General features: G+C 44.5%; 1 protein-coding gene across 9 annotated transcripts in view; it reads left to right on the top strand.

Annotated features, from left to right (window-relative positions):
* The window catches only part of PRKAG2 (protein kinase AMP-activated non-catalytic subunit gamma 2), a 403,378-nt gene that overhangs the window by 339,276 nt on the left and 38,492 nt on the right, over window positions 1-25,610 (top strand). For all 9 annotated transcript variants that reach the window (XR_003998731.1, XR_003998732.1, XM_030550041.1 and 6 more), the window contains 2 exons: window positions 15,053-15,134; window positions 17,718-17,776. Coding sequence is in view for 7 of the 9 variants with exons in the window: in XM_030550041.1 (XP_030405901.1) it covers window positions 15,053-15,134; window positions 17,718-17,776 (141 nt within the window). In the remaining 2 variants the exon portion in view is untranslated. The remainder of the gene's footprint in view (window positions 1-15,052; window positions 15,135-17,717; window positions 17,777-25,610) is intronic.

The following is a 25,610-nucleotide window of genomic DNA, read 5'->3' as shown; positions in this document are numbered from 1 at the left end:
TGTGGGGAACCTGGAGGGGGGCTTTCTGATACTTTACCAGGGAAGCATGTACCAGATCCTCTGCTCTTCTGGGGAGGCTTGGTGCTTCCTCTGTTGGGCTTCAGGACACCCCTGGAGGGACTGTCCACTGACCCAACAAGAAGGGATGCTGGGTGCCCTTGATGCTTGGGAGGGTGCTGGCTCTGCCACTGTCAGCAGTCCTACCCACTCAGCTCCCCCCTCCTCCTCCAACACCAGCTGACAATCCCGCTTGAGTGTTTGGGGTGTCTCCCTATCACACCCATATCAAGTGGGGTCCTGCAAGGATCAGTTCTGGGTCCGGTTCTGTACAATATCTTCAGTGATTTAGATAATAGCATAGAGAGTACACTTATAAAATTTGTGGACGATACCAAGCTGGGAGGGGTTGGAGGATAGGATTAAAATTCAAAACGATCTGGACAAACTGGAGAAATGGTCTGAAGTAAATAGGATGAAATTCAATAAGGACAAATACAAAGTGCTCCACTTCAGAAGGAACAATCAGTTGCACACATACAAAATGGGAAATGACTGTCTAGGAAGAAGTACGGCAGAAAGGGATCAGAGGGTCATAGTGGATTATAAGCTAAATATGAGTCAACAGTGTAACCCTTAGCCCCCCCTCCTCCCCACCCTCCCCAAAAAAAGCCTCATTCTTCAATGTATTAGCAGGAGTGTTGTAAGCCAGACACAAGAAGTAATTCTTCCGCTCTACTCCACGCTGATTACGTCTCAGCTGGAGTATTGTGTCCAGTTCTGGGTACTGTATTTCAGGAAAGATGTGGACAAATTGGAGAAAGTCCAGAGAAGAGGAAGAAAAATTATTAAAGGGCTAGAAAACATGACCTATCAGGGAAGATTGAAAAAATTGGGGGGTTCTTCGAGTGCTTGCTCATATCCATTCCAGTTAGGTGTGCACACGTCGCGTGCACGTTCGTTGAAGATTTTTACCCTAGCAACACTCGGTGGGCCGGCAGGGCGCCCCCTGGAGTGGCGCCGCTATGGTGCCGGATATATACCCCTGCCGGCCCCTCCGCTCCGCAGTTCCTTCTTACCGCCCATGTCGGTCGTTGGAACAGTGGAGCGCAGCTTAGCTGATCACCACCACCCTAGCGATTCGCTCGTTTCTGTTGTATTTCTGTATATCGTTCAATTTCTATCAGTATAGTTAGTGTTTAGTTGTTAGTTCTATAGTAGTTATTGTAGATAGTTAAGAGGGATCGGGGTCTAGCCCCTTTTTCCTTCCCCCGGTACCGGGGCCCATGCCCGATTCACCGGGCTTCAAACCATGCTCAGCCTGTTATAGGATGATGCCCACAGGAGACCCTCACGACTCCTGTCTTAAGTGCCTGGGTGAATCCCACCTGACGGACAAATGCCGCATCTGTAAGGTGTTCAAGCCCCGGACTAAAAAAGAACGAGACATTCACATAAAACAACTACTGATGGAGGCAGCGTTGACTCCCCAGTCCTCGGCACCGTCAGCGGCACCAGGAGCAAGTGCCTCCTCGGCACCGGAGCACACTCCAACAGCAAAGGCTCCTTGACATCAACCATCACCGGCTCAAGCTTCTACCCGGCACCGTTCGCTCTCACCACGGAGCAAGAAGCACAAGCCTCCTGCGGCTATATCTACACCGCAGTCTGAGCACTTAGCCAAGTCGGACCGCCTGGCACCATCAGCTGCCGCAGCACTGACATCCTCCGCACCGTTGATTCCAGCCTCACTGGAGCTGTCGAGTCCGGTGCTCACCAGCTCCCCGGCATGCGCCGTGGTTGAGCTTGTCGTGCCCTCCACTCCAGAGACGTTTTCCACGGCACGGGACTTGATTGCCTTGATGGAGCCTGAGCTGCCTCAACCCCCGGCACGGGTTCCTCAGTCTATAGGCAAGCCGGCCCTCTTGAGACCTTCTTCGCCCGGTACCACAGAACATCGCCGGTCCCGATCCAGGTCCCTCGGCCGCTCGCGGTCCCAGTACCGTTCCCCATCGAGGTACTGGTCGTACTTGCGGCACCGCTCGAGGTCCTGGTCGCCGTCCAGATACTACCGGCACGACTTGCGGCACCAGACTTCTTGCAGCCGATCTCGGCACAGCGATTCCACGCACCGGTTGACCTCCCGGCACCGCGCTGGTCGCAGGTCCCGGTCCCACTCCCAGCACCGTCACAACTTTCGGTACCGTTCTCCGCACCGCGTAGGGACGGTTCGAGTGGACGCAGAGACCTATATCAAACGGTCACCACTTCCCCGTGGCCGTCCCGTCATCCGTTAGTCTCCTGCCATGCAGACACTGCATCATACGGGGATTCGGATAACCACCAGGGACCTCATCAGTGGCCCTTTTGGACACCTTGGGCCTACCACCAAACCCAAGGTGATCCACATATACCATTGCGCTCTGGCCCTTCTGAACATCGGGCGCCAGAGACCACAGTGAGCAGACCTCCCCCACTGGGTACGGAGGAATCTCCAACACATGTGCCAGACCCTCAAGATCCACCACCTCAGGACATCCTTCAAGACCAGGAGTCGATCCAAGACCCACTGGTTCCCGGGGTTTCATCCTCTTCCTCCCCAGATGAAGCGGTGGCGGGGACGTCTACATCTGGACCACCCCCAATTGACCTCAGGTCACACCAGGACCTTCTGTGCTGCGTCGCCCTCAATATCAACTTGCCTGTAGAGGAAGTTCCTGATGTGGACGACCTGGTTGTCAGTATATTGTCAGCGGAGGCTCCAACAAGGGTGGCCTTCCCTTTCATCCACTCGATACAGGCTAGAGCGGATACCATCTGGCAATCCCCGGCATCCATACCACCCACAGCCAGAGAGGTTGAACGTAAATACATGGTGCCCTCCAAGGAGTACGAGTACCTGTATGTACACCCCCCTCCTTGTTCATTGGTTGTTCAATCAGTCAATGAACGGGAGCACCATGGCCAGCAAGCCCCTGCTCCTAAATCAAAGGAGGCCAGGCGAATGGATTTGTTGGGGAGAAAGATCTATTCTGCGGGAGGCCTCCAGCTCAGAGTGGCAAACCAGCAAGCCCTCCTGAGTTGGTACAATTATAACACCTGGGAGGCAGAAGTGAAGTTTGTAGAGCTCATCCCGCAGGACTCCTGCCAGGAATTCACAGCTGTCCTAGAGGAAGGGAAAAAAGTTGCGTGGACCTCCCTCCAGGCCTCGCTGGATGCCGCCAATTTGGCAGCTAGAACCTTCGCCTCTGGGATTGCCATGCGGCGTATATCGTGGCTGCAAGAGTCAGGCCTGCCACCTGAGCTCCAATACACGATACAGGACCTACCCTTTTGATGGCCAGGCCCTCTTCTCCCAGAAGACGGACCCTCGCCTACACAGTCTGAAGGACAATCGCGTAATCATGCGTTCGCTGGGAATGCATACGCCACAGACACAGAGACAATCTTTCCGGTCGCAACCTCAGTGCCCCTATCCCCCCGCCTCGGCCAAGGCAAGACTTCACCAGAAGGCAAGGTCGTACCTCTCGCAGACGACAGTCTGGACCTCAGAGGGGTAACAATGCCGGTCCCACCAAGCCACCAGCGGGACTGAAGCCAAACTTTTGAGGGTGCGCCCGAGAGCACTGTACCAATGACCTCCCAGGATCCCTTTTCAATTCGCCAACTGCCTTGCTGCGTTCCTCCCTGCATGGTCCCAGCTGACTTCTGACCGTTGGGTCCTCCACACGGTGGAGTCTGGCTACCGCCTTCAGTTTATTTCAACCACTCCTCCCCACCCTCCCTCCTCGTACCTCTTCAAGGACCCCTCTCATGAGCAACTTCTTCTGCAGGAGGTTTCAAGGCTCCTTGCGATGGGAGCTATAGAGGAGGTTCCGGAGGAATTAAGGGGCAAGGGGTTCTATTCCAGATATTTCCTAATTTCCAAGGCAAAAAGGGGTCTCCAGCCTATCCTGGACCTGCGGGGACTGAACAAATTCATGAGAAAGTTCAAGTTCCGCATGGTGTCCCTGAGGACCATCATCCCTTCCCTGAATCCCAGAGATTAGTACGCTGCTCTCGACATGAAGGACGCATATTTCCACGTCGCGATTTACCCTCCGCACAGAAGGTACATATGCTCTGTGGTAAATCGTCAACATTACCAATTTGCGGTCCTCCCCTTTGGCCTCTCTTCGGCCCTTCGGGTGTTCACGAAGTGTATGGTGGTAGTCGTCGAATACACGTCTTCCCATAGCTCGACTACTGGCTTATTCGAGGGACCTCCGAGGCTCGGGTCACCGCTCATGTAAACATCATCAAGGGCCTATTCACCCATCTAGGCCTGATTCTCAACCTGGACAAATCCGTTCTGCTACCTACGCAGAGGATAGAATTCATAGGGGCCATGCTGGACTCCAATCGTGCATTGGCCAGCTTGCCCCCACAGCGCTTTCAAACTATAGTCTCACTTATACAGCGACTGAAAAGCTTCCCAACAACTTCTGTCTGCACCTGCCTCGGCCTCCTCGGTCACATGGCTGCATGCACCTTCGTCACAAAGCACCCGAGACTGCGCATGCGTCCTCTCCAGACTTGGCTCGCCTCAGTCTACTGTCCACACAGGGATGCCATGGACGTGATGATCACGGTTCGACCAAGCGTTCTGGGCTCCCTCGACTGGTGGCTGACGCCCTCCCCGGTGTGTGCCGGTTGTCCATTCCATCCGCCACAGCCCTCGGTGTCTCTGACAACAGACGCTTCTTCTCTCGGCTGGGGTGCTCACTTAGGGCACCTCCGCACCCAGGGTCTTTGGTCTTTTCGGGAGCTGGTGCTTTACGTCAATGTCCGCGAACTGAGAGCGGTCCGACTGGCGTGCCAGACCTTCCAGCATCACTTACAGGGCCGTTGTTTTGCAGTTTTCACAGACAACACAACGGCCATGTGTTACATAAACAAGCTGGGAGGGACGCGATCTCCCCCCCCCCCTTTGTCGAGAGGCGATGCGACTGTGGGACTTTTGCATAACTCACTCGATAGACCTGGTAGCGTCCTTTCTCCCGGGAGTCCGGAACTCTCTACCACCTGAGCAGGTCCTTCCTGTCCCACGAGTGGTCCATCCGTCCGGACAGCCTCCTTTCAGTATTCCGGAAGTGGGGCTTTCCCCAGATAGACCTCTTTGCATCCTGAGAGAACAGGAAATGCCAGGTGTTCTGCTCCCTGCAGGGTCGCTCCCCAGGCTCCCTCTCGGACGCGTTCCTAATTCCCAGGGAAGGTCGTCTACTTTATGCCTTTCCACCCTTTCCCCTAGTCCACAGAGTCCTGCTCAAGCTCCGCAGGGACAGGGACAGGCTAATCCTGATCGCTCCGGCGTGGCCGAGGCAGCACTGGTACACCATGCTGCTCGACCTATCTCTAGCGGACCCGATGCCTCTGCCACTCTACCCGGACCTGATAATGCAGTACTTGGGCAGACTTCACCACCCGGACCTGCAGTCCCTCCACCTGACAGCATGGCTGCTGTCTAGCTAAACCAATCCGAGTTGCGCTGTTCCACGCCGGTGCAACAGGTCTTCCTGGGAAGCAGAAAGCCTTCCACGTGGGTGACATATCTCGCCAAGTGGAAGCGCTTCTCCCATTGGTGCGCCCAGCGTAACCTTACTCCTGCAGGCGTATCGGTCTCCATTATCTTGGACTACTTATGGTATCTCAAGGAGCAGGGCCTGGTGTTCTCTTCGATAAGGGTGCATCTGGCCACGATTTCCACCTTCCATCCTGGGGAATCTGGCAGTTCGATCTTCTCTCATACTATAGCTTCCAGGTTCCTTAAGGGTTTGGAGCGACTCTACCCTCCGGTTAAGCGCCCTTCCCCTACCTGGGACCTCAACCTTGTACTAGCTAGGCTCACAGGCCCTCCCTTTGAGCCGTTAGCCACATGCTCGCTGCTGTACCTGTCCTGGAAGACAGCCTTCCTCGTCGCTATCACTTCGGCCAGATGAGTATCGGAGCTTCATGCTTTGATGGTGGATCCCCTGTACACGATCTTCCACAAGGACAAGGTACAGCTGCGGCTGCACCCGGCTTTCCTTCCCAAGGTGGTCTCTGCCTTCCACATTAATCAAAACATTTTCCTACCAGTCTTCTTCCCAAAGCCGCATACATCGCGCCGGGAACAACTACATACCCTGGATGTCCGCCGAGCCCTCGCCTTTTACATTCAGAGGACCAAACCCTTCAGACGCTCACCTCAGCTATTTGTAGCGGTCGCAGAGCGCATGAAAGGCATGCCTATCTCTTCCCAGAGACTCTCATCCTGGGTGACGTCCTGTATCCGGACATGCTATGACTTGGCCCGCGTTCCGACTGGCCATTTCACCGCCCACTCTACTCGGGCTCAAGCCTCATCTGCCGCTTTCCTGGCCCACGTTCCTATCCAGGAAATATGTCGCGCAGCTACCTGGTCTTCCATCCATACTTTTGCATCCCACTATGCACTGGTCGAGCAGTCTAGAGACGCTGCCGCCTTTGCCTCGGCGATCTTACATTCCGCAACGTCTCGCTCCGACCGCACCGCCTAGGTAAGGCTTGGGAATCACCTAACTGGAATGGAGTTGAGCAAGCACTCGAAGAAGAAAAGACGGTTATTCAGCTTTGTAACTGTTGTTTCTCAAGATGTGTTGCTCATATCCATTCCACACCTGCCCTCCTTCCCCACTGTCGGAGTAGCCGGCAAGAAGGAACTGAGGAGCGGAGGGGCTGGCAGGGGTATATATCCGGCACCATAGCGGCGCCACTCCAGGGGGCGCCCTGCCGGCCCACCGAGTGTTGCTAGGGTAAAAATCTCCGACGAATGTGCGCGCGCACAGCTAACTGGAATGGATGTGAGCAACACATCTCGAAGAACAACAGTTACAAACGTGAGTAACCGTCTTTTTGTTTAGACTGAAGAGGAGAAGACTGAGGGGGGACATAAGTTTTCAAGTTGTCATAACTATAAAGGGAAGGGAACAGCCCTCCTGTGTACAATACTATAAAATCCCTCCTGGCCAGAGACACCAAAATCCTTTTGCATGTAAAGGGTTAAGAAGCTCAGGAAACCTGACTGATACTTGACCCAAAGGACCAATAAGGGGACAAGATACTTTCAAATCTTGGTAAGGGGAAGGCTTTTGATTGTGTTCTTTGTTTTTTGGGGTGGTTCGCTCTTGAGACTGAGAGAGACAGGACATCAATCCATGCTCTCCAAATCTTTCTGAACAGGTCTCTCATATTTCAGACTTGTAAGTAACAGCCAGGCAAGGCATGTTAGGTTCAACTAACTTTTCTCAACTTGTAAATGTTCCTTTTTGCTGAGAGGATTTTACCTCTGTTTGCTTTAACTTTGAACTTAAGGCTAGAGGGGGTTCCTCTGGGCTCTTTGAATCTGATTACCCTGTAAAGTTGTTTTCCATGTTGATTTTACAGAGATGATTTTTACCTTTTCTTTCTTTAATTAAAAGCCTTCTTTTTAAGAACCTGATTGATTTTTTTCCTTGCTTTAAGATCCAAAGGAATTGGATTTGGACTCACCAGGATTTGGTGGGGGGAAAGGATGGGGGGATGGTTAAATTCTCCTTGTGTTAAGATCCAAGGGGTTGGATCGGTGTTCACCAGGGACTTGGTGAAGAAGTCTTTCAAGACTTTCCAGAGATGGTCTGGGAGTGGTGGCAGCAAAACCAGATCTAAGCTGGTAGTTAAGCTTAGAGGTGTTCATGCAGATCCCCACATCTGTACCCTAAAGTACAGAGTAGGGAAGGAACCTTGACACAAGTACATAAAAAAAAATAAGCAAATTGTTACGAGGAGGAGGGAGGGAAAAAAATTCTCATTAACCTCTGAGGATAGGATAAGAAGGAATAGGGTTAAATTGCAGCAAGGGCAGTTTAGGTTGCACATTAGGAAAAACTTCCTGTCAGGATAGTTAAGCACTGGAATAAATTGTTTTGGAATCTTCATCATTGGAGGGTTTTTTTTGTTTTTTGTTCTTTTTTTTTTTTAAGAGCAGGTTAGACAAACACCTGTCAGGGATGGTCTAGATAATACTTAGTCCAGCCATGAGTGCAGGGAACTTGACTAGATGATCTCTCAATACCCTCTCCAGTCTATGATTCTGTGACATTGGAGAGCCCTGGAGAGGGCCTGTCTCAGGGGGAAAGCGCTCCTCCATCTATTCCCCTATTTCTGCATCTCTTCTCCTCCTGCCCCCCAACCCCAATACTATTGCCCTTTTTCCCCTGGACTCACCTCCATGGCCAGCCCTCCAATGATACCACCACGGAGGGCTGTGTACTAGTAAAGGAGAGTAATTTGTTCCAGTGCTTTGCTACCCTTATAATTAGGAAGTTTTTCCTAATGTCTAACCTAAATCTCCCTTGCTGCAATTTAAGCCAATGACTACTTGTCCTGTCCTCAGTGGACATAGAGAGCAATTTATCACCTTCCTCTTTATAACAACTTTTTATGTAATTGAAGACTGTTTTTATTATGTTCCCCCATAATCTTCTCCTCTCTGGACTAAACAAACCTAACTTTCTCACTCTTTCCTCATAGCTAATACCCTACCAAATTCACAGTCCATTTTGGTCAATGTCACTGTCATAGAATTTAAAATATCATAAATTTCATGATTTCAATTAATTAAATCTGAAATTTCAGGGTATTGTAACAGTAGGGGTCCTGACCCAAAATGGAATAGTGGGAGGTTACAGAGTTATTGCAGGGGGATTGCAATATTCCCACCCTTACTTCTGCGCTGTTGCTGGCGATGGCGCTGCCTTCAGAACTGGGTGGCTGGAGAGTGGTGGGTGCTAGCCAGGAGTCCAACTCAGAAGGCAGTGCCACCACCAGCAACAGCGCAGAAGTAGGGGTGGCATGGTATGGTACTGCCACCCTTACTTCTGTGCTGCTGCTGGCAGAGTGCTGCCTTCGGAAGTAGATACCTGGCCAGCAGCTGCTGCTCTCCAACCACCCGTCTCTGTAGGCAATGCAGAAGTAAGGGTGTCAATACCACAACCCCACCTACAGTAACCTTGCCAAAAAAAAAACAACCCCCACTCACCCAGTGATCTCCATTTGGGTTAAGATCCCCAGTTTGAGAAACGCGCTCTCTCTCCTCGGTGAAATCCCTGTAGTATAGGGTAAAAGTACACAAAAGACCAGATTTCACCAGGGAGACCAGATATCATGGTCCGTGATGCATTTTTCTTGGCTGTGAATTTGGTAGGGCCCTACTCACAAGTCATTTTCTAGACCTTTAATCATATATGTTACTCTCCTCTGGACTTTCTCCAATTTGTCAACATCATCTTTCCTGAAATGTGGTGCCCAGAACTGGACACAGTACACCAAATGAGGACTAATCCAGCACAGAGTAGAGTGGAAGAAGTACTTCTCAAATCCTTTACAATACTCCAGTTCTCAAACCCTGGGTAGGGACCCCAAAGTGGGTTGGGACCCCACTTTAATGGGGTCACCAGGGCTGGCTTAGACTTGCTGGGGCTCAGGGCCAAAGTCAAAACCCAAGCTCCAGCATGTGGGGCTGAAGCCCAAGCTCCAACCTGAGCCTCTGGGTACAGATCCCCTGCCTGGGGCTGAAGCCCTTGGGGCTTAGGCGGGGCTTAGACAGGCCCATGCTTTGTTCCCCCCTCGTGGGGTGGTGTAGTAAATATTGATAGAAGGGACTCACAGTGCAATGAAGTTTGAGAACCACTGCCCTAGAATGGTGTTCGGGGTATGTATTTTTTTTGCAGTAGTATTACATTGTTGACTTTTATTTACTTTTGTGATCCATTATAACCCCCAGATCCTCTTCTGCAGTACTCCTTCCTAGGCAGTCATTTCCCATTTTGTATTTGTGCAATATATTATTCCTTCCTAAGTAGTGTACTTTGCATTTGTCATTATTGAATTTCATCATGTTGTTTCAGACCATTTCTCCGGCGTGTCAAGATCATTTTGAATTCTAATCCTGTCCTTGAAAGTGCTTACAACCCCTTCCAGTTTGGTATCATCCACAAACTTTAAGTGTACTTTCTGTTCTTTATCTGAATAATTTATGAAGATATTGACTAGAACCAGACCTAGACCAGATCCCTGTGGGACCCCACTTGAGATGCCCTTCTGCCTTGACTGTGAACCATTGATAACTACTATCTGAGTATGGTATGCCAACAAGGTGATTATCCACTTAGTTGTCAATTCATCTAGGCTATACATCTATAGTTCACTTATGAGGTCATGTGAGACAGCATCAAAAGCCTTACTAAAGTAGACATTTATCATATTTTCTTCCCCTGCATCCAGAAGGCTTGTTACCCTTTTACCATCTTTCTTAATCTAAACTTAAGGTTATTAACAAAGCACAACAGTAAAAATTGAAGAAACTCACTTTCTGCTATGCTACAAGCAAAGCAGAGTAGAAAATGTGGGCATAACAGCTAGGTGAGGGCTCAGAAATTTAAAGGGCATTGGCAACAAATTCTTGTCCTCCATTCTTCCTCTCCTCTCCCCCCACTGCCCTTTGGCATTGTAAGCATTAAAAGTTTTCCTTTGTTTATTACTTTGCAGAGAGACTCAGTGAGTGAGTCCTCTCACAACTGTAAGTGCAGATTAATGGGCGCGAACTAGTTTCTTCCTTTGCCTTAGTATTTAAATCACAGAGTCACCAATTCTGCTGAGGAGAAGTTCCAAAATACTTTCAAAGGAATATGGATATAAGTTTGAATAACATCATATAATATATATGGGTTTAAATTTCAATGAATTATAGTGCTCTATTCCAGTACTACAAGTTGGTTTACTTGTCTCCGGTGGTGTAAAATAGCATTTTTTTGTGATGCCAACACTAGATTTTTGCTGCTGCAAAAATTTGTTGGAGAACTCTGATCTGTTAATTTCTCTGCTTCATAAACATTTTCTTTACCATTGACCCATATTTTTTTCCCATATTGGAGTGAGCAGTTTACTTACATTTCTTGTTAGAACCATTCACTTAGCATGCTGTCACTTATTGTGGGGGCGAGGTGTTTAAAAAAAAAAGTATGTACGTGGTTATTTAAGGCTAGATTTTGCCTGGCCTTTGATGTAGGTGCCCCTTACTCACTACTTTTCTGCCATGCATGCGGACCAGATGGAATAACAGCCCCAGCACTCTTCAGCAGTACAGAACGCTCAATACCCCAGAGGATGGGAAAGGGCAAATATATACCTGTTGTACCAGCCAGGCAATTTGCACCTTATAGTGGTGTAGTAGCATATGCACAGCCTCTGCATTCCCTGGAGTTCTGAGAGGCATTATCCCATGGGGTTATACAGCTGTGTGCAGCCTTTTGCTATGGTCTGTGATTGAAAGACACAATCTAACCCATTAAAGTTATTGATGCTTTACTAAAATTATCTTCAACTTTTTTTGCCCAACTTTTGCTCAAGATCTTGAAGTTAAATATTTGAATGTGGTCAGTATACTAAGTACAGTACTTACAAATCATTATGGTGACTGGTATTATATAAACAAAACCACCTTTAAGGATCAATAGAATATGGAGAAGGCGAGGGAACTTCTGGATAATTGGTGACAGGATCCATTTAGTTAGTCATTCTCTTTAGCCTTCAGTTAAATATGGGCCAGGCTGGTAGTGGACCAAAATAAGTCATTTTAAAAAGTTGGATTTTGCTAACAGTTACTGCACATGAATAACTAAGATACCATTGTTCTCGCCCTATACTAATAATAACTAACTTTGGTGTCTGTTGGTAACTTTTGATGGTGACCAGAGTTTCAAATGAGCTTATCTGTTTGCAGTTGGTTGTATGTTGGTAGGAATGTCACAAACCTCTATAATTAGCATAAATTGGCCCCTGTATGACTGTTTGTTTCTGCAGAGGCCGTTGATTGTATGAGCATAAACATAGTTTTGAACAATGTAGGAGCTTGCAGTCCTGCTGCTTGAACTTTATCTGGTCAGCAAACAAACGTATCACTCAGTCCGCTTCATGTCAGACAGTCTTCACAGAGGATCATTCCCCATCTTCATAGCAATTGGGGCAGACCAGATCTTTGGTCTGAGCCTAGGTTTAGGATCACTCTCTCAAGAAGAAGTCGCCAGAATTTTCTGCCTCTAAGTGGCACACAGGACAGATTCCAGGTCTCCTTTGGAGCAGAGCTTGCAGAGAAAGCAGGAAAGTGTGTGTTTAATTGGAGCCTCCTTAGACTCAGGGAAAGGTAAGATCTCTCCAACCTCCCAAAGCAGCCCTCAGAAAGAAATTCCCACTTCTGGCCAGTACATAGGCAAGATCCATGTTGAGATGATTGAGAAGGCCACAAAGCATTCCCCCTTTTCACAAGTTGTTTTACCTGCAAGGCTTTGACTGCCATGAAAGGTGCCAACTCCTGTGACTTCTTGGAGTCATCAGTGAGTCACTTTTCTCTGGTGGCTCTGGTTCATTCCTCATTCAGTGAAGTTGACCCCCTTAGCCTGAACCCAGCATCAGGAAGCATTGGGTGAAATGAGTTAGATTACCTTCCCTGGGTGATGGGCCCATCTCCTCTCCCCTTCCAGCCCCTGGGGTCCCACAGGAGGTCATAATTTATCTATTTTCTTTAGGGAGACTTGCCTGCAGATGGTCCTTTAATCTCCCTGGTAGATCACTCTTGCCCCTCACAAGGGGTTTGGCCCAGTACTGGTGAAGGATATTGCTCAAATCATCTCTTAAAAGAGCAATATAAAGTCTTAAAATCTATTGAGAGAGTCTCCTGTCTAGATCCTCTAAAAGTGCAGGAGACCTCTCTAAAGCTGAGGTGGTCTGCAATGCTGTTACAGGGTTTTCCATCTCAAACACTGTAGAGTCAACATCCTCAACTCCAATGATGCAGGTTTGGTAGAGAAGGGCCTTAAGGAACAGGAGGCCCCAGTAGTCCTTAATTTCCATTTCAATATTACAGTAAAAGCTGTGTTATTTGGCACTTTACCAACTGGAAAGCTCTAGAAACCAGCATTTCTGATATCCATTAAAAGTCCAGTTGGTGTGGGGTCGGCAGGCTCCCTACCTGGCCCCATGTGGCTCCCCAGAAGCAGTGACATGTCCCTGCTACTCCTAGGCTGAGAGACAGCCACAGGGGCTCCATGTGTTGCCCGGCCTGAGCACTGGCTCTGCAGCTCCCATTGATCGGGAACCGTGGCCAATGGCAGCTGCAGGGGCGGCCCCTGCGGGCAGAGGCAGCACACAGAGCTGCCTGGCCACACCTCCGCCTTGGAGCAGCAAGGACATGTCACCACTTTCAGGGAGCCGCCCGAGGTGAGCACCACCCAGATCTGGCACCACAAGCCCCTTCCGTGCCTCAACTCCCTGCCCTGAGCCCCTCCCGCATCCCAACTCCCTCCCAGAGTCCGCACTCCATCCCATGCCCCAGCCCAGAGCCCTCACCCAAACTCGCTCCCTCTTAGTTAACTGGAATTTTTTACTTACCTGCACTCCCCATTTATCCAACACGCCGGATAACAAAGCTTTTACTGAACATGCTTGAATTGTCCCTCCCTGGTGATGGTGGGGATGGCTTATTGCTTTCTGCATTGCACTACATGGAAGGGATTGAGGAAGTGAAAAATTCTGCCTTACCTACGAACATTCATTCTAGGACTCCATGTCAGATAATTTGGCCAGTGTAGGGATTGCATAGGGTTGTTTTGTCTGTCTGACTATTGCTCACTTGTTAAGTGGTTTGAAGGGGAAGGAGGGTGTTCCTCCAGGAAGCCTCAAAATTTCACGTCAAGGCTCTGCTGCAAATGATTTGAGTTGAATAGCACTCTTGTATAGTTAGTATTTTTCAGCTTTGGAAGCTGTCCTCCTGAAGAGTTATTCCTGAGGGATGATCTTAAACCGAGACTCAGAACAAAGATCTAGTCTGCCTCCAGAGAATGCCCCACTTTGAGGACTCTGACATGTAGAGTCCTTGAATGAAAATTCACAGATAAGCCAGAATTTTCCCTTTGTCCAGCTTCGTGTGTCTGTACGTGAGTTGATTTCTCTGCTCTGTGTTCTCCACAAGGACTTTTTTTACACCTTCTAATACTCATCAAATTCTGTCCTTCTGATTTTTGTTGGCCCTTCTCTGAAGGGATGACCATTTCTTGCCCTCAAAGAATGCTTCTGCTGAGGAGGGAGGAATTTCTCATCTGTTGTCTTTATCAGATAATACTCATAAAGGATTTTGTCTAACATTCAGTAACTTTTTTAAAAAAAATGCAACTATCTGATGCATGTAATCTGTGTTCACAAATTTCACAGGATTATTTTTATTTTAAAGACACTATTTATAACCTGTGACTTTGAAGCAGAAATAAGAAAATTATTTTAAGTAGGAGGGAGAATGTGTGCTCCATGATTATCTTGCAGCAAAACTCACTAACTTGTTGGACAACTTAATCAGATGAAGCTGAGTGGGGTGTGGTTTTTTTTGTTTTTTTAAAGAAACGTATATAATCATTCAAGAGCTCAAAAACTGACAGGAACAGGAGTGGAAATAAGACTTCTGTTCCGTTTCTGCCTTTCACATGCAAATGTTGCTACTAAGTTCAACTAACTACTTTTCAGGTGACCTTAGTATAGTATTTCTAAAAACATTACAATCTCTGTCAAACTATATTCTTGGTAGTCTGAGAGCTCTTACATTATCACAGATGTGGGGTTTTTTGTTTTGGTTTGGTTTTTTTAAAAGTCCAGTCTATTTGTGTGTCACCTTAGGTGCGTGACATAAAACTGATGAAAGAAGCAAATTTAAGGTAAAGTATGGACATATACAAATAACTAGGTACAGATGGAAAAATATCAGAGACTGCCATGTAAAAGACACAACAGCAGAATATAAAAATCTTGGTTTTGGTCAGCATTTAATTATTTGTGTTTTAAAAAATTTTTTTAAACTATCCACTGGTTAACTGCATTCTTACTAGTAATTCTACATATACTACCTTGTTGGTTTCTTCTAATATGATGGTGTAATGTCAATAAGGTTTTGTTTGGTTGCTTTTTCTTCTGGCAGGTAAAGAAGGCTTTCTTTGCCTTGGTGGCAAATGGTGTTCGAGCAGCTCCGCTGTGGGAGAGTAAAAAACAGAGTTTTGTAGGTAAGGAGAGCTGGTGTTTTTCAGCAGGGAGTAATGTGGGGTTGCGGCAGAGAAAGGAGCCAACGCTAGCAGTGTTGTGTTGTATATCCTGGGAATGCATCTGGTGGTGAGTTTTCTTACTTCTCCAGCAAAGGTTGAAGTGTTGCTAATTTCTGTGACTTTATCATGAGTCTCTCAAAACATGGTGATTTTTTTTCGTTAGAGCTTCAGCTGCTGAACTCAGGTAGCTACATGAGAATCTCCACTTTCATTTAAAAATAAAAGTAACGTTCCAGATCACATGGGTTGCAGACACGAACTTGAAGACGTGAACCACAAGGGCTCAAAAAACAGAACACACGCTTTTTGAAATTTCATGATTTTGATGGGCCTGACTCATAACTTGTTAGAGCACTTGGGTTTGTAAATTCTAGGTAAGCCTGACCAGTGAGATGTGGGGCCCCAACTGGTTGGTTGCTTTATCTTATGTTTACCATTCCAGGGGTTGGGACTTGGAGGGTGTAGCATGAGACCTCAAAGGCAGAATACTGAGGCAGGGACTTTCAGAGGTACCTAAGGGAGTTAGGAACCCAACTGCCAACTGACTTCAGTGGAAATTGGACACCTAATTCCCTTAAGCTCTTCTGAAAATGCCAGCCTAAAAATCTAGCTGGTTTTCAGGGCATCTTTCAAATCCCTTTCACTTACATTTTAAATTTATAAATATTCTCAGCAAAAAATAGCCTTTAAAAATCTTTCTTGTCAGTTATTGTAAATCATCTCAAGAGATGTCGCCTGGGTAATAATGCTAGTTGTCCATTCTGAAGGAGTAGTGTTTTACCATTTTAAGATTCTCTTTTCCAGTCTTAACTAATATACATAAAGGCTGACTAGCCCAATGAAAATGTTCTTCCAATTGGAAGTATTGTTTACTATACATACAGCTGGGCCAGCCATAAAGTCTACCATCTTACCTACTTATCTACTTACCTTCTTCACTGTCATCACTTTCCAATATGCTTGTGTGACTGCACAGTAACATGGTGGTAATCTCCTCGAAGGCTTTGATGTATGTAGAGAAAAAAATGTAGCGTCAAGCCCAACTACTTATTTGCTTCAGAATCTACTATAGATAAAATAAAACTCCCAAATGTGTATTACAGGTAACAGGTAAAGAAACAAACTGAAATTATGTCCTTATGTTGCTTTGTGGTGAATAAAGAGAGCCTGAAAGGTCTCTTTACCTCATAAAAAGACACAATCCATTTTTTCCCTTTAAATTTATTTCACTGTCTTATTTTAATATCCTAGTAAGCTGTTCAGAATACATATATATCTCAGTGTGTTCTGTATGGATTGCAAAGCAAAAAAGCATTAAACACAGAACTACTGTGGAATGCTATAACTTAAGTTCATCCTGAGAGGACTGGAAATGCATTTGTCTCCTTATATTGCTGTTTGGAAGCCATAGCAGCTTTCTTTAACACTTTTCTCTAATTTTGGAATATAGCATTATGTCAATATCACATTTGAAAAACAGGATCATAGTGACAGTTATAAATACCTTCTGTGTAACCTGACATGTAGATTGAGAGGTTCATGGAAATAAATTATAAAGATATTTTATAAAGAACTTAATATTTCAAAGCTGTGGGAAGCACTAGTAATTTTATGAAGGACTGTGTGCCATGATCAATGCTGAATTTTGATTTTGGCTCATCTGAGATTTCTGGTCAATTAAAGTTGACCTCTTGAAATTGACATTTTCCCCCTGAACACTTGTTCATATGTCTTTCAGAAGTTCAGCTGTTGGCATAGTAATCAGTTAGGTGGAATGATATTTGCTCAATTTGTAGGACTTCAGTAAAATAAAAAAACATTGTTTTTGATAATTTGGTATTACTGATGGATATTGCATTATTCTATATACCTAAGGATATGATGGACTGTCACTTTGTCTTTTAAATTATAACTGGATATCTTACCAGAAAATATGCTATAGTTCAAACAGAAGTTGTGATCTTGCTGCAGCAATTATTGAGTGATGTTGTTTGGCATGTGTTATACAGGAAGTCAGATTGGCTGACCATAATCTCCTCTGGTCTTAATATCTATGAATCTGCCTGCTGCTTGTATTTTCTTTTAAATGAATGTTTGACTCACAAAAGAGACTAGTGGTGGACCTGAGTCCCAAACTGCATAACTGAATTTTGAAACCCTTTATCCCCCTCCCCCTCCAGCCCCCATCCAAAAACAAAATGCAGGCTGAGGGAAGCAATCCTAGTTCAGAGTTTCGTTTGACTAAAACGGTTAGAGAAAAGGGCCAGCTGCAATATCCAGATCCAGGGGTTTGGTTCCAACTTCTACAAATACAGAGTCTATTCTTTCTGTTATAGTCTATTGTGTCAGTGCTAACTTGGAGAATTTAATATGCACACTTTTGAAATGATTGGCCACTTATAAAACTCTTAGTGTTGTGTTCAGTTAGTCCCCAATGTGAACTATACCAGTTTAGAAGTAAATATTTAAAAAAACACAAACATACTTACGATCATTTTAAGATGCCTTTTCTAAATGCTGTTATATTTTTTCCACTTGTTACAGGAATGTTAACAATTACAGATTTCATTAATATACTGCATAGATACTATAAGTCTCCAATGGTAAGTACCATATCAGGCTTTAATTGTATTATTAACAACCATAGCATGCATAAATGCAAATCAAAAGCATTGAAAATTGAGTAATGTTTGTACAGCCTTTAGAAACTTAACTTGCTATAGAAATGCTTTATTGTGCTTTTGAGAGGAAAGGATGGCTTTGTGGTCAAAGCACTGGACTGGTACTTGGGTTAAATTTCCAGCTCTGCCACAGACTTGGTGTAATCTTGGGCAAATTGCTTAGCCCCTCTCTGCCTCAGTTTCCCATCTGTAAAGGTGGGTAACATTTCTTTCCAATTTGTCTTTTCTAGTTATACTCTTCGCAGCATGGACTATCCTGTATTATGTGTGAATGGTGCCTGCCACAGTGGGGCCATCATCTTGGCTAGATCTAGATACAGAATCTTGGTTGGTTTTGAACTTTAGGCACTATTCTACTACTACTACTACGACATATTTTTTCTTTTCTTTTTTTATTTTTGGCATAAAAGGTTTAATTAAACCTCAGTGTAAAATAGTGATTGTACATAAAAGTGATTTAGTGTGAAAAGTACTTAGAAAAAATATTTGACCATAGTTGTTTAGGGTTTTATTGTACATTTGATTCAAAATATGTGATTTGCACATGTTGAATAACATACAACATTATTCAGGTGGACCAAAAAAAGGAGATTGGGGGGAGTGATGAGTTATATAGATCACACAATGATGAGGAAGGTGCCTGAGAGGCTCTGTGTTCAGGGCTAGCCCTGTCTCTCCAGCTCTGACAATCATGTCATGTAGGAGGAGGGCATTAAAGAAGAGGAAACTGCTGTTAGCTAGGGGGAGAGGTCACCCTGAGCAGGAAACAGCTGTAGCAACTCCTGAAGCCATAGGTGGAATCCCTATCTAGGAGATCTCCTCCTCCAACCCTTTGGGGAGTGCAGTGAACTGCCTGGGTAAGCCTGACAGAGTGAGCCCAAATCAGCTACCCAGCCAGAAGAACTAGAAAACTGCTACTCAATTAGCCCTGCAGTAAAAAAGTATTGCTGGCCTTTTGAGTTGGCTCTGGGAAGAAGTTACTCTTGGGTGCATGGAAACATTTATTTTCCTTTTGATCCCCCCCTGAGCAGAGACATAAGAAGCCCTGCAAAGGGTGGGATCCCCTTGTGCAAGGACTAAAAACTGAGACCTATACATAAGCCACCCACTGTAGATAACTGGGCATGGCCAGCATCTCCCACCATCTGGAAGGAAAACCTAAGGAGTGTTTTTTTGTTTTGTTTTTGTTTTTTTTTACAGAGGGAATCACTAAAAGCAAAAACTCGGTGGTGGTTGTTTTTAAATTAAATTTACTTGAAAAACTTGTCCTACACTTCTTTTAAAAAAAAAAAATTAAATGGTGAAGTCATTTGCTGCAAGCAGTTTGCAGCCCTCAGAGACCAAGTACAGGCTCTTGAGACCAGAGTAGCTGATCTAGAAGAGCAGCGGGAGACAAATGTATGTAGACGAGACTTTCTGGAACACAGTACAGTGGTCCCACCCTCAGTCTGACAGCCTCTGTGCTGTTGAGGAGGATGAAAGTCTTGGGGAAGGAGAACATAAAGCTGCAGCAGAGGGAAATGCTCCCATAGTTGGGACCCTTCTTCCGGATGATGTCATAGTATCCTCTCACACTAAGGATACCTCTCAAGGCGCAAGGACCCCTGTTACTAGGAAGAAATAGGTAATTGTAATGGAGGATTCCGTTATTAGAAATAGTTGAGTTTGTGGTGACTGGAAGAAGTACATGGTAAATGGCCTGCCAGATGCAAAGGTTGCAGACCTCTTGAGACATCTAGACAGACTTACATGTAGTGCTGGAGAGGAGCCAGTGATCATGATATACATAGGTATCAGTGCCATAGGGAAAGGTAGGAGAGAGGTCCTGGAGGCCAATTTTAGGTTGCTAGATAAGAGATTGAAGTCCAAGACCTCCCTGGCAGTATTCTCTGAAATACTTATAGTTTCATGCCTAGGGCCATTTAGACAGGCAGAACTACAGGGTCTCGATGTGTGGATGAGACAGTGATATTTGCAGCAGGGATTTAGGTTTATTAGGAACTGGGTGAAATTTTTGGGGAGGAGCTTACACAGGAAGGATGGACTCCACCTGAAGCAAAATGGAACTAGATTGCTGGCATGTAAAAGTAAAAAGGACTTAGAGGTGTCTTTAAACTAGGGGCTGAGGGAAAGCAGACCGATGTAGAGGCCCACACAGATCAGACAGAAACATGCCTTAGGAGAGGATTTATTAAAGAGGATATTCTATCTACCTAGTCTAGTAAAGAAGAGAGGATAGAAGTTGATAAACAGTCAAATGAAAAAAAGTCCCATTACATTACATCACATCACATTACATCACATCACATGAAAGCAGACAACTAATATGGACAAATTTTATAAGTGCTTATATACAGTGCAAGAAGTCTAAATACTAAAATGGGTGAACTTGAGTGCCTGGTATTAAATGAGGATATTGGTATAATAGGCATCACAGAAATTTGGTAGAACAATGATAATCAATTGGGATTTGGTAATACCACGGTACAAAATATATAGGAATGACAGAAAAGGTCACATGGGTGGGGGAGTTGCATTATATGTGAAAGAAAGTATAGAGTCAAATAAGGTAAAAATCTTAAATGAATCAAACAGTACCATAGAATCTCTATGGACAGAAATTCCATTCTTGAATATTAGGAGTATCGCAGTAGAAGTGTACTACTGACCACCTGACCAGAATGGTGTCAGTAATTGTGAAACGCTCAGGGAGATTAGAGAGACTACAAAAACAGAAGCCTGAATAAGAAAGGGGTATTTCAGTTGTCCCCATTTTGACTGGGAACATGTCACCTCAGGATGGGATGCATAGAGAAAATTTCTAGACCCTATTAATGACTGCTTCATGGAGCAGCTAGTCCTGAAACTCACCAAGGGAGAGGCGATTCTTGATTTAGTCCTAAGTGGCATTCAGGATCTAGTCCAAGAGTTGAATGTAGCTGAAGCACTCAATAATAGCAACCATAGTGTAAATAAATGTAACATCCTTGTAGGAGAGTACCAGAGAAATCCACCACAGTAGCATTTAACTTCAGAAAGGGGAGGTACATAAAAATGAGGAGACTAGAAATGGAAATTAAAAAGAACAGTCACAGGAGTGAAAGGCATGCAACCTGTACCATAATAGAGGCTCAACCTATGTGTACCCCAAATAAAAAAAGCAGTAAGAGGACCAAAAAAAGTCTCCACAGCTAAACAATAGCATAAAAGGCAGTTAAAGGTCAAAAGAGGAAGGAAGGGATAGCTCAGTGGTTTGAACATTGGCCTGCTAAACCCAGGGTTGTGAGTTCAATCCTTGAGGGGGCCACTGAGGGATCTGGGCCAAAAAATCAGTACTTGGTCCTGCTGGTGAAAGCAGGGGGCTGGACTCAATGACCTTTCAAGGTCCCTTCCAGTTCTAGGAGATAGGATATCTATCTTTATTTATTTTGTTTTATTTAAAAAATAGGAACATAAACTCTGGCAAATCAAGTGTAAAAGTATAGTTAGGCATGGCAAAAAAAGAATTTGAAGAGCAACTAGCAAATGACACACAAACTCTCTGCAAAATTTTTTAAAGTTTATCATAAGCAGGAAGCCTGCCAAACAGTAGTGGCATTACTGGATGACCAAGGTGCTAAAGCACCACTCAAGAAAGACAGTGTTTTTGTGTAAAAGCTAAATGAATTCTTTGCATCAGTCTTCACTGCAGAAGATGTGAAGGCGATTCCCAAACCTGAGCCATTCTTTTTAGGTGACAGATTTGAGGAACTGTCCCAGATTGATGTGTCAGCAGAGGAGGTTTTGGAATAAATTGATAAACTGAACAGTAATAAGTCACTAGGACCAGATGGTAGTCACCCAAAAGTTCTTAAGGAACTCAAGAAATTGAAAAACTACTTACTGTAGTATGTAACCTATTGCTTTAAACCAGCCTCAGTACCAGTTGACTAGCAGATAACTAATATAACAAGAATTTTTTTTAAAGGTGCCAGAGATGATCCTGGCAGTTGCAGGCCAGTAAGTCTGACTTGAGTACCAAGCAAATCAGTTGAAACCATAGCAAAGAACAGAATTATCAGACATAGATGAACACGATATGTGGGGAAGAATCAACACTGCTTTTGTAAAGGGAAATCATGGCTTATCAATCTATTAGAATTATTTGAGGGAATCAACAAGTATGTGGTTAAGTGTGATCCAGTACATACAGTGTACTTGGACTTTCAGAAAGCCTTTGACAAGGTCTTCATCAAAGGCTCTTAAGCAAAGTGGGAGTCATGGGATAAGAGGGAAGGATATCTCCTCCATCAGTAACTGGTTAAAAAATAGGAACCAAAGGGTAGGAATAAAGCATGTTTTCAGTGGAGAGATATAAATAGCAGGATCCCTTAAGGACTCATATCGGGACCAGTGCTGTTCAATGTATTCATTAATGATCTGGAAAAACGGATAAATGGTGAGTTGGCAAAATTTGCAGATGATACAAAATTAGTCAAGATAATTAAGTCCAAAGCTGACTGGAAAGAATTACAAAGGGATCTCACAAAACTGGATGACTGGGCAACAAAATGGCACATGAAATTCAGTGCTGATAAATACAGAGTAATCCATATTGGAAAATTATAGTCCCAACTATACAAAATGATGGGGTCTAAATTAGCCATTACCACTTAAGAGATCTTGAAATCATTATGGATATTTCTCTGAAAAGATCTACTCAGTGAGCAGTGACAATCAAAAAAGCTTAACAATGTTAGGAACCATTAGGAAAGGGATAAATAATAAGACAGTAAATACTATAATGCCACTACATAAATTCATGGTATGTCCATACCTTGAGTACTATGTGCAGTTCTGGTTGCCACATCTCACAAAAATATATTAAATTGAAAAAGTATGGAGAAAGGCAACACAAATGATTAGGGATATGGAGTAACTTCCATATGAGGAGTGATTTTAAAAATTAGGACTGTTCATCTTGGAAAAGAGATGACTAAGGGGAAATATGGTGGAAGTCTATAAAATCATGTATGATGTGGAGAAAGTGAACAAGGAAGTGTTATTTAGCCCTTCACATAAGACGAGAACCAGAGGTCACCTAATGAAATTAATAGGCAGCAGGTTTTGAATTAACATAAGGAAGTACTTCTTCATACAAGGCAAAATCAACCTGTAGAACCCATTGCCAAGGGCTGTTGTGACGGCCAGAAATATAACTGGCTTCAAAAAAGAATTAGATAGTTCATGGAGGATATGTCTATTAATGGCTATTTAGCACGATGATCAGGACACAACCCCATGCTCTGAATGTCGCTAAACCTCTGCCACATTCTGGGAGTTGATGACAGGGCAGGTATCACTTGATAATTGCCCTGTTCTGTTCATTCCCTCTGAAGTATCTGGTGCTGGCCATTGTTGGAAGACAGGATGGTGGACTAGATGGAACATTGGTCTGAACAGGTATAGCCAATACACAAGATGCTCTTCAGCTCATAGCTATTTCATAGAGCCCAGAGAATACGCTAAAAGGCATGTACACACTGAGAGCTTCTGTTTGCCTGGTAAAGAGAGACAGATATATGAAAAATTCACTAATACAGCTGTATGTGTATTATTTATCATGTAAACATGGGAGCTGAGTTACATATGTGCTGATGTCTGTTGTGTTTGTGGTACAACTCAGCTAAAGTAATTTGAAACAATCAGTTCCAGACATTCAGTTTGACTGGAGCTAGCTATGTTTTAAAACTCCCATTAGCTATCTTGTTTACATATACACTCATGTGCTTGCCATTTTCTTGCTGCTGCTGGGTCCCAATTGCCCAAATCAATGATTAGTTTACTTTAAAAAAAAAAAACAAAAACAAAAACCTCCTACATTTTTTTGTCTTGTTGCAAAATAACAAGGAATAATTGGGTACAATCACAATTGAAGTAGGTTTTGCAAAACTGGTCAACCCCTTTCCATTTCGCAGTTAACACAGAGCATTTTATTTATTGTATTGGCTGCAAGGAGTTTGACACGAGCTACTGTCACCATTTTAAGAAACTGACAACTGGAATTTTTCTTGGTGACTTAAGAGTAGAACAATTTGGAGGGACTGTACATTGAGAAGTAGTAGTTTCCATACTGTGATATTAATTCTCAGCTTTTGGTAATACCAGTTTCTTTGCATGGAGTATATTATCTGAAAGCCAAATTCTGCTCCCCTTACTTAAATTATGTAGCACCCTATTCCACAAGTAGTCCCATAGACTAGACTTAAAATGGAGCTACTTGCATAGTAAGGGACTAGTCAACTAGAGTGAAGGTGGCAGAATTTGGCTAGTAAAATGAGTAGGAATACTTGTTAAATCTCTGTGTATATTTTACTATTGTGGTGCTCCTGTTCTAGTAAAAATAAATTATCTTATTAACTTTTTCCTAAATAACTGTAAACCAGTCTTTTTTAAAATTAATAACTCCACTTAGGACCAGACTATGCAACCCTTATTCCTACTGGATTGCACTTGCACAAGTTAACCCATTGAGGTCAATGGGACTACTTATGTAGCAAGGTATGACTCAAGATAAGTAAGGTTACAGAATCTGCCCCTAAATTAATGATTTTTCTTTATGTAGCAATTGAATGCAAATCCAGTGTAACTGTAAATTTAAATTAAAATACTCTGATTCTCTTAACTTTGTGAAGCTGGAGTTACTTCACTGCTTTAAATTAAGCTTGACAATCTTAAAATCATTATGATTTGTATATTTTTAAGGGCAATAAAAACCTCTCCTGCTGCTGTGTTAATGCAACAAGTGAATTACATACATTCCACTTGAATTTTCTCCAAAGCCCAATATGTGCCACTGTGCAAGTATTGGATAACCTCTTTAAACCATTTATGAGGAAAGTTAGTGGAGTTTTTTACCTCAAATAAATGCATTTCTATTTTGCATAAAGGCATCAAAACACCATTGCCAAGGGATCTGTAGAAAGTTCAAGGCTTTTACATTGCCACAAACATTCCTATTATTTCTCAAAGCATTCCTACCATCTGCTGCAACTGTCAATGAAAGTCAAACTATATTCTGAATCCTGAGCCAAGTTTTAATCCTTTATGAATATTCTCTTCAAAATGTGGTCATAATAACAGGTATAACTTCATCTCATCAGCCTTTAACAAGATTTCTGATGGTTTAGCTAGACTGAATCAAGCTAAAATATCTCACCTGTTTTGCTGTTTGCAAGCACCCTGAAAACCAGTTTCTTTTACTTACATATATATCTTGCTTTTATATTGCTTCTAGAAATGGTTCCTTTAGGTCAGGGGTCAGCAACCTCTGGGCTGGGCCAGTTTGTTTACTGGCTGCATCGGCAGGTTCAGCAGACCGTGGCTTCCACTGGCTGTGGTTCACCATCCCAGGCCAATGGGGGTGGTGGGAAGCCAGGGCCAGTGCATCCCTTGCCCATTATGCTTCCCTCCGCCCCCATTGGCCTGGAACAGCGAACCACGGCCAGTGGAAGCCGCAGTCCCCTGGACCTGCAGACGCGGCAGGTAAACAAACTAGCCCAGCCAGCCAGGGTGCTTACCCTGGGGAGCCGTGTGCCAGAGGTTGCCGACCCCTGCTTTAGGTAATCTAGTGACTGTGTCAACTAGTCAGCATCTTCTGGCACATTTCAAGGGATGGCGATTGCAGGAATGATCATGTTTGAGGGTGGCCCCTAGCAGTTTAGTGGTTTAATTTAGTAGATGAGCTATCCTAATTTACCCAATGCCTCTAAATACC

Source organism: Gopherus evgoodei, chromosome 2, assembly GCF_007399415.2.
Source record: "Gopherus evgoodei ecotype Sinaloan lineage chromosome 2, rGopEvg1_v1.p, whole genome shotgun sequence".
Lineage (NCBI taxonomy): Eukaryota > Metazoa > Chordata > Testudines > Testudinidae > Gopherus > Gopherus evgoodei.
The sequence above is the reverse complement of the archived record's forward strand: the minus strand, read 5'-3'. Positions and strand labels throughout refer to the sequence as shown.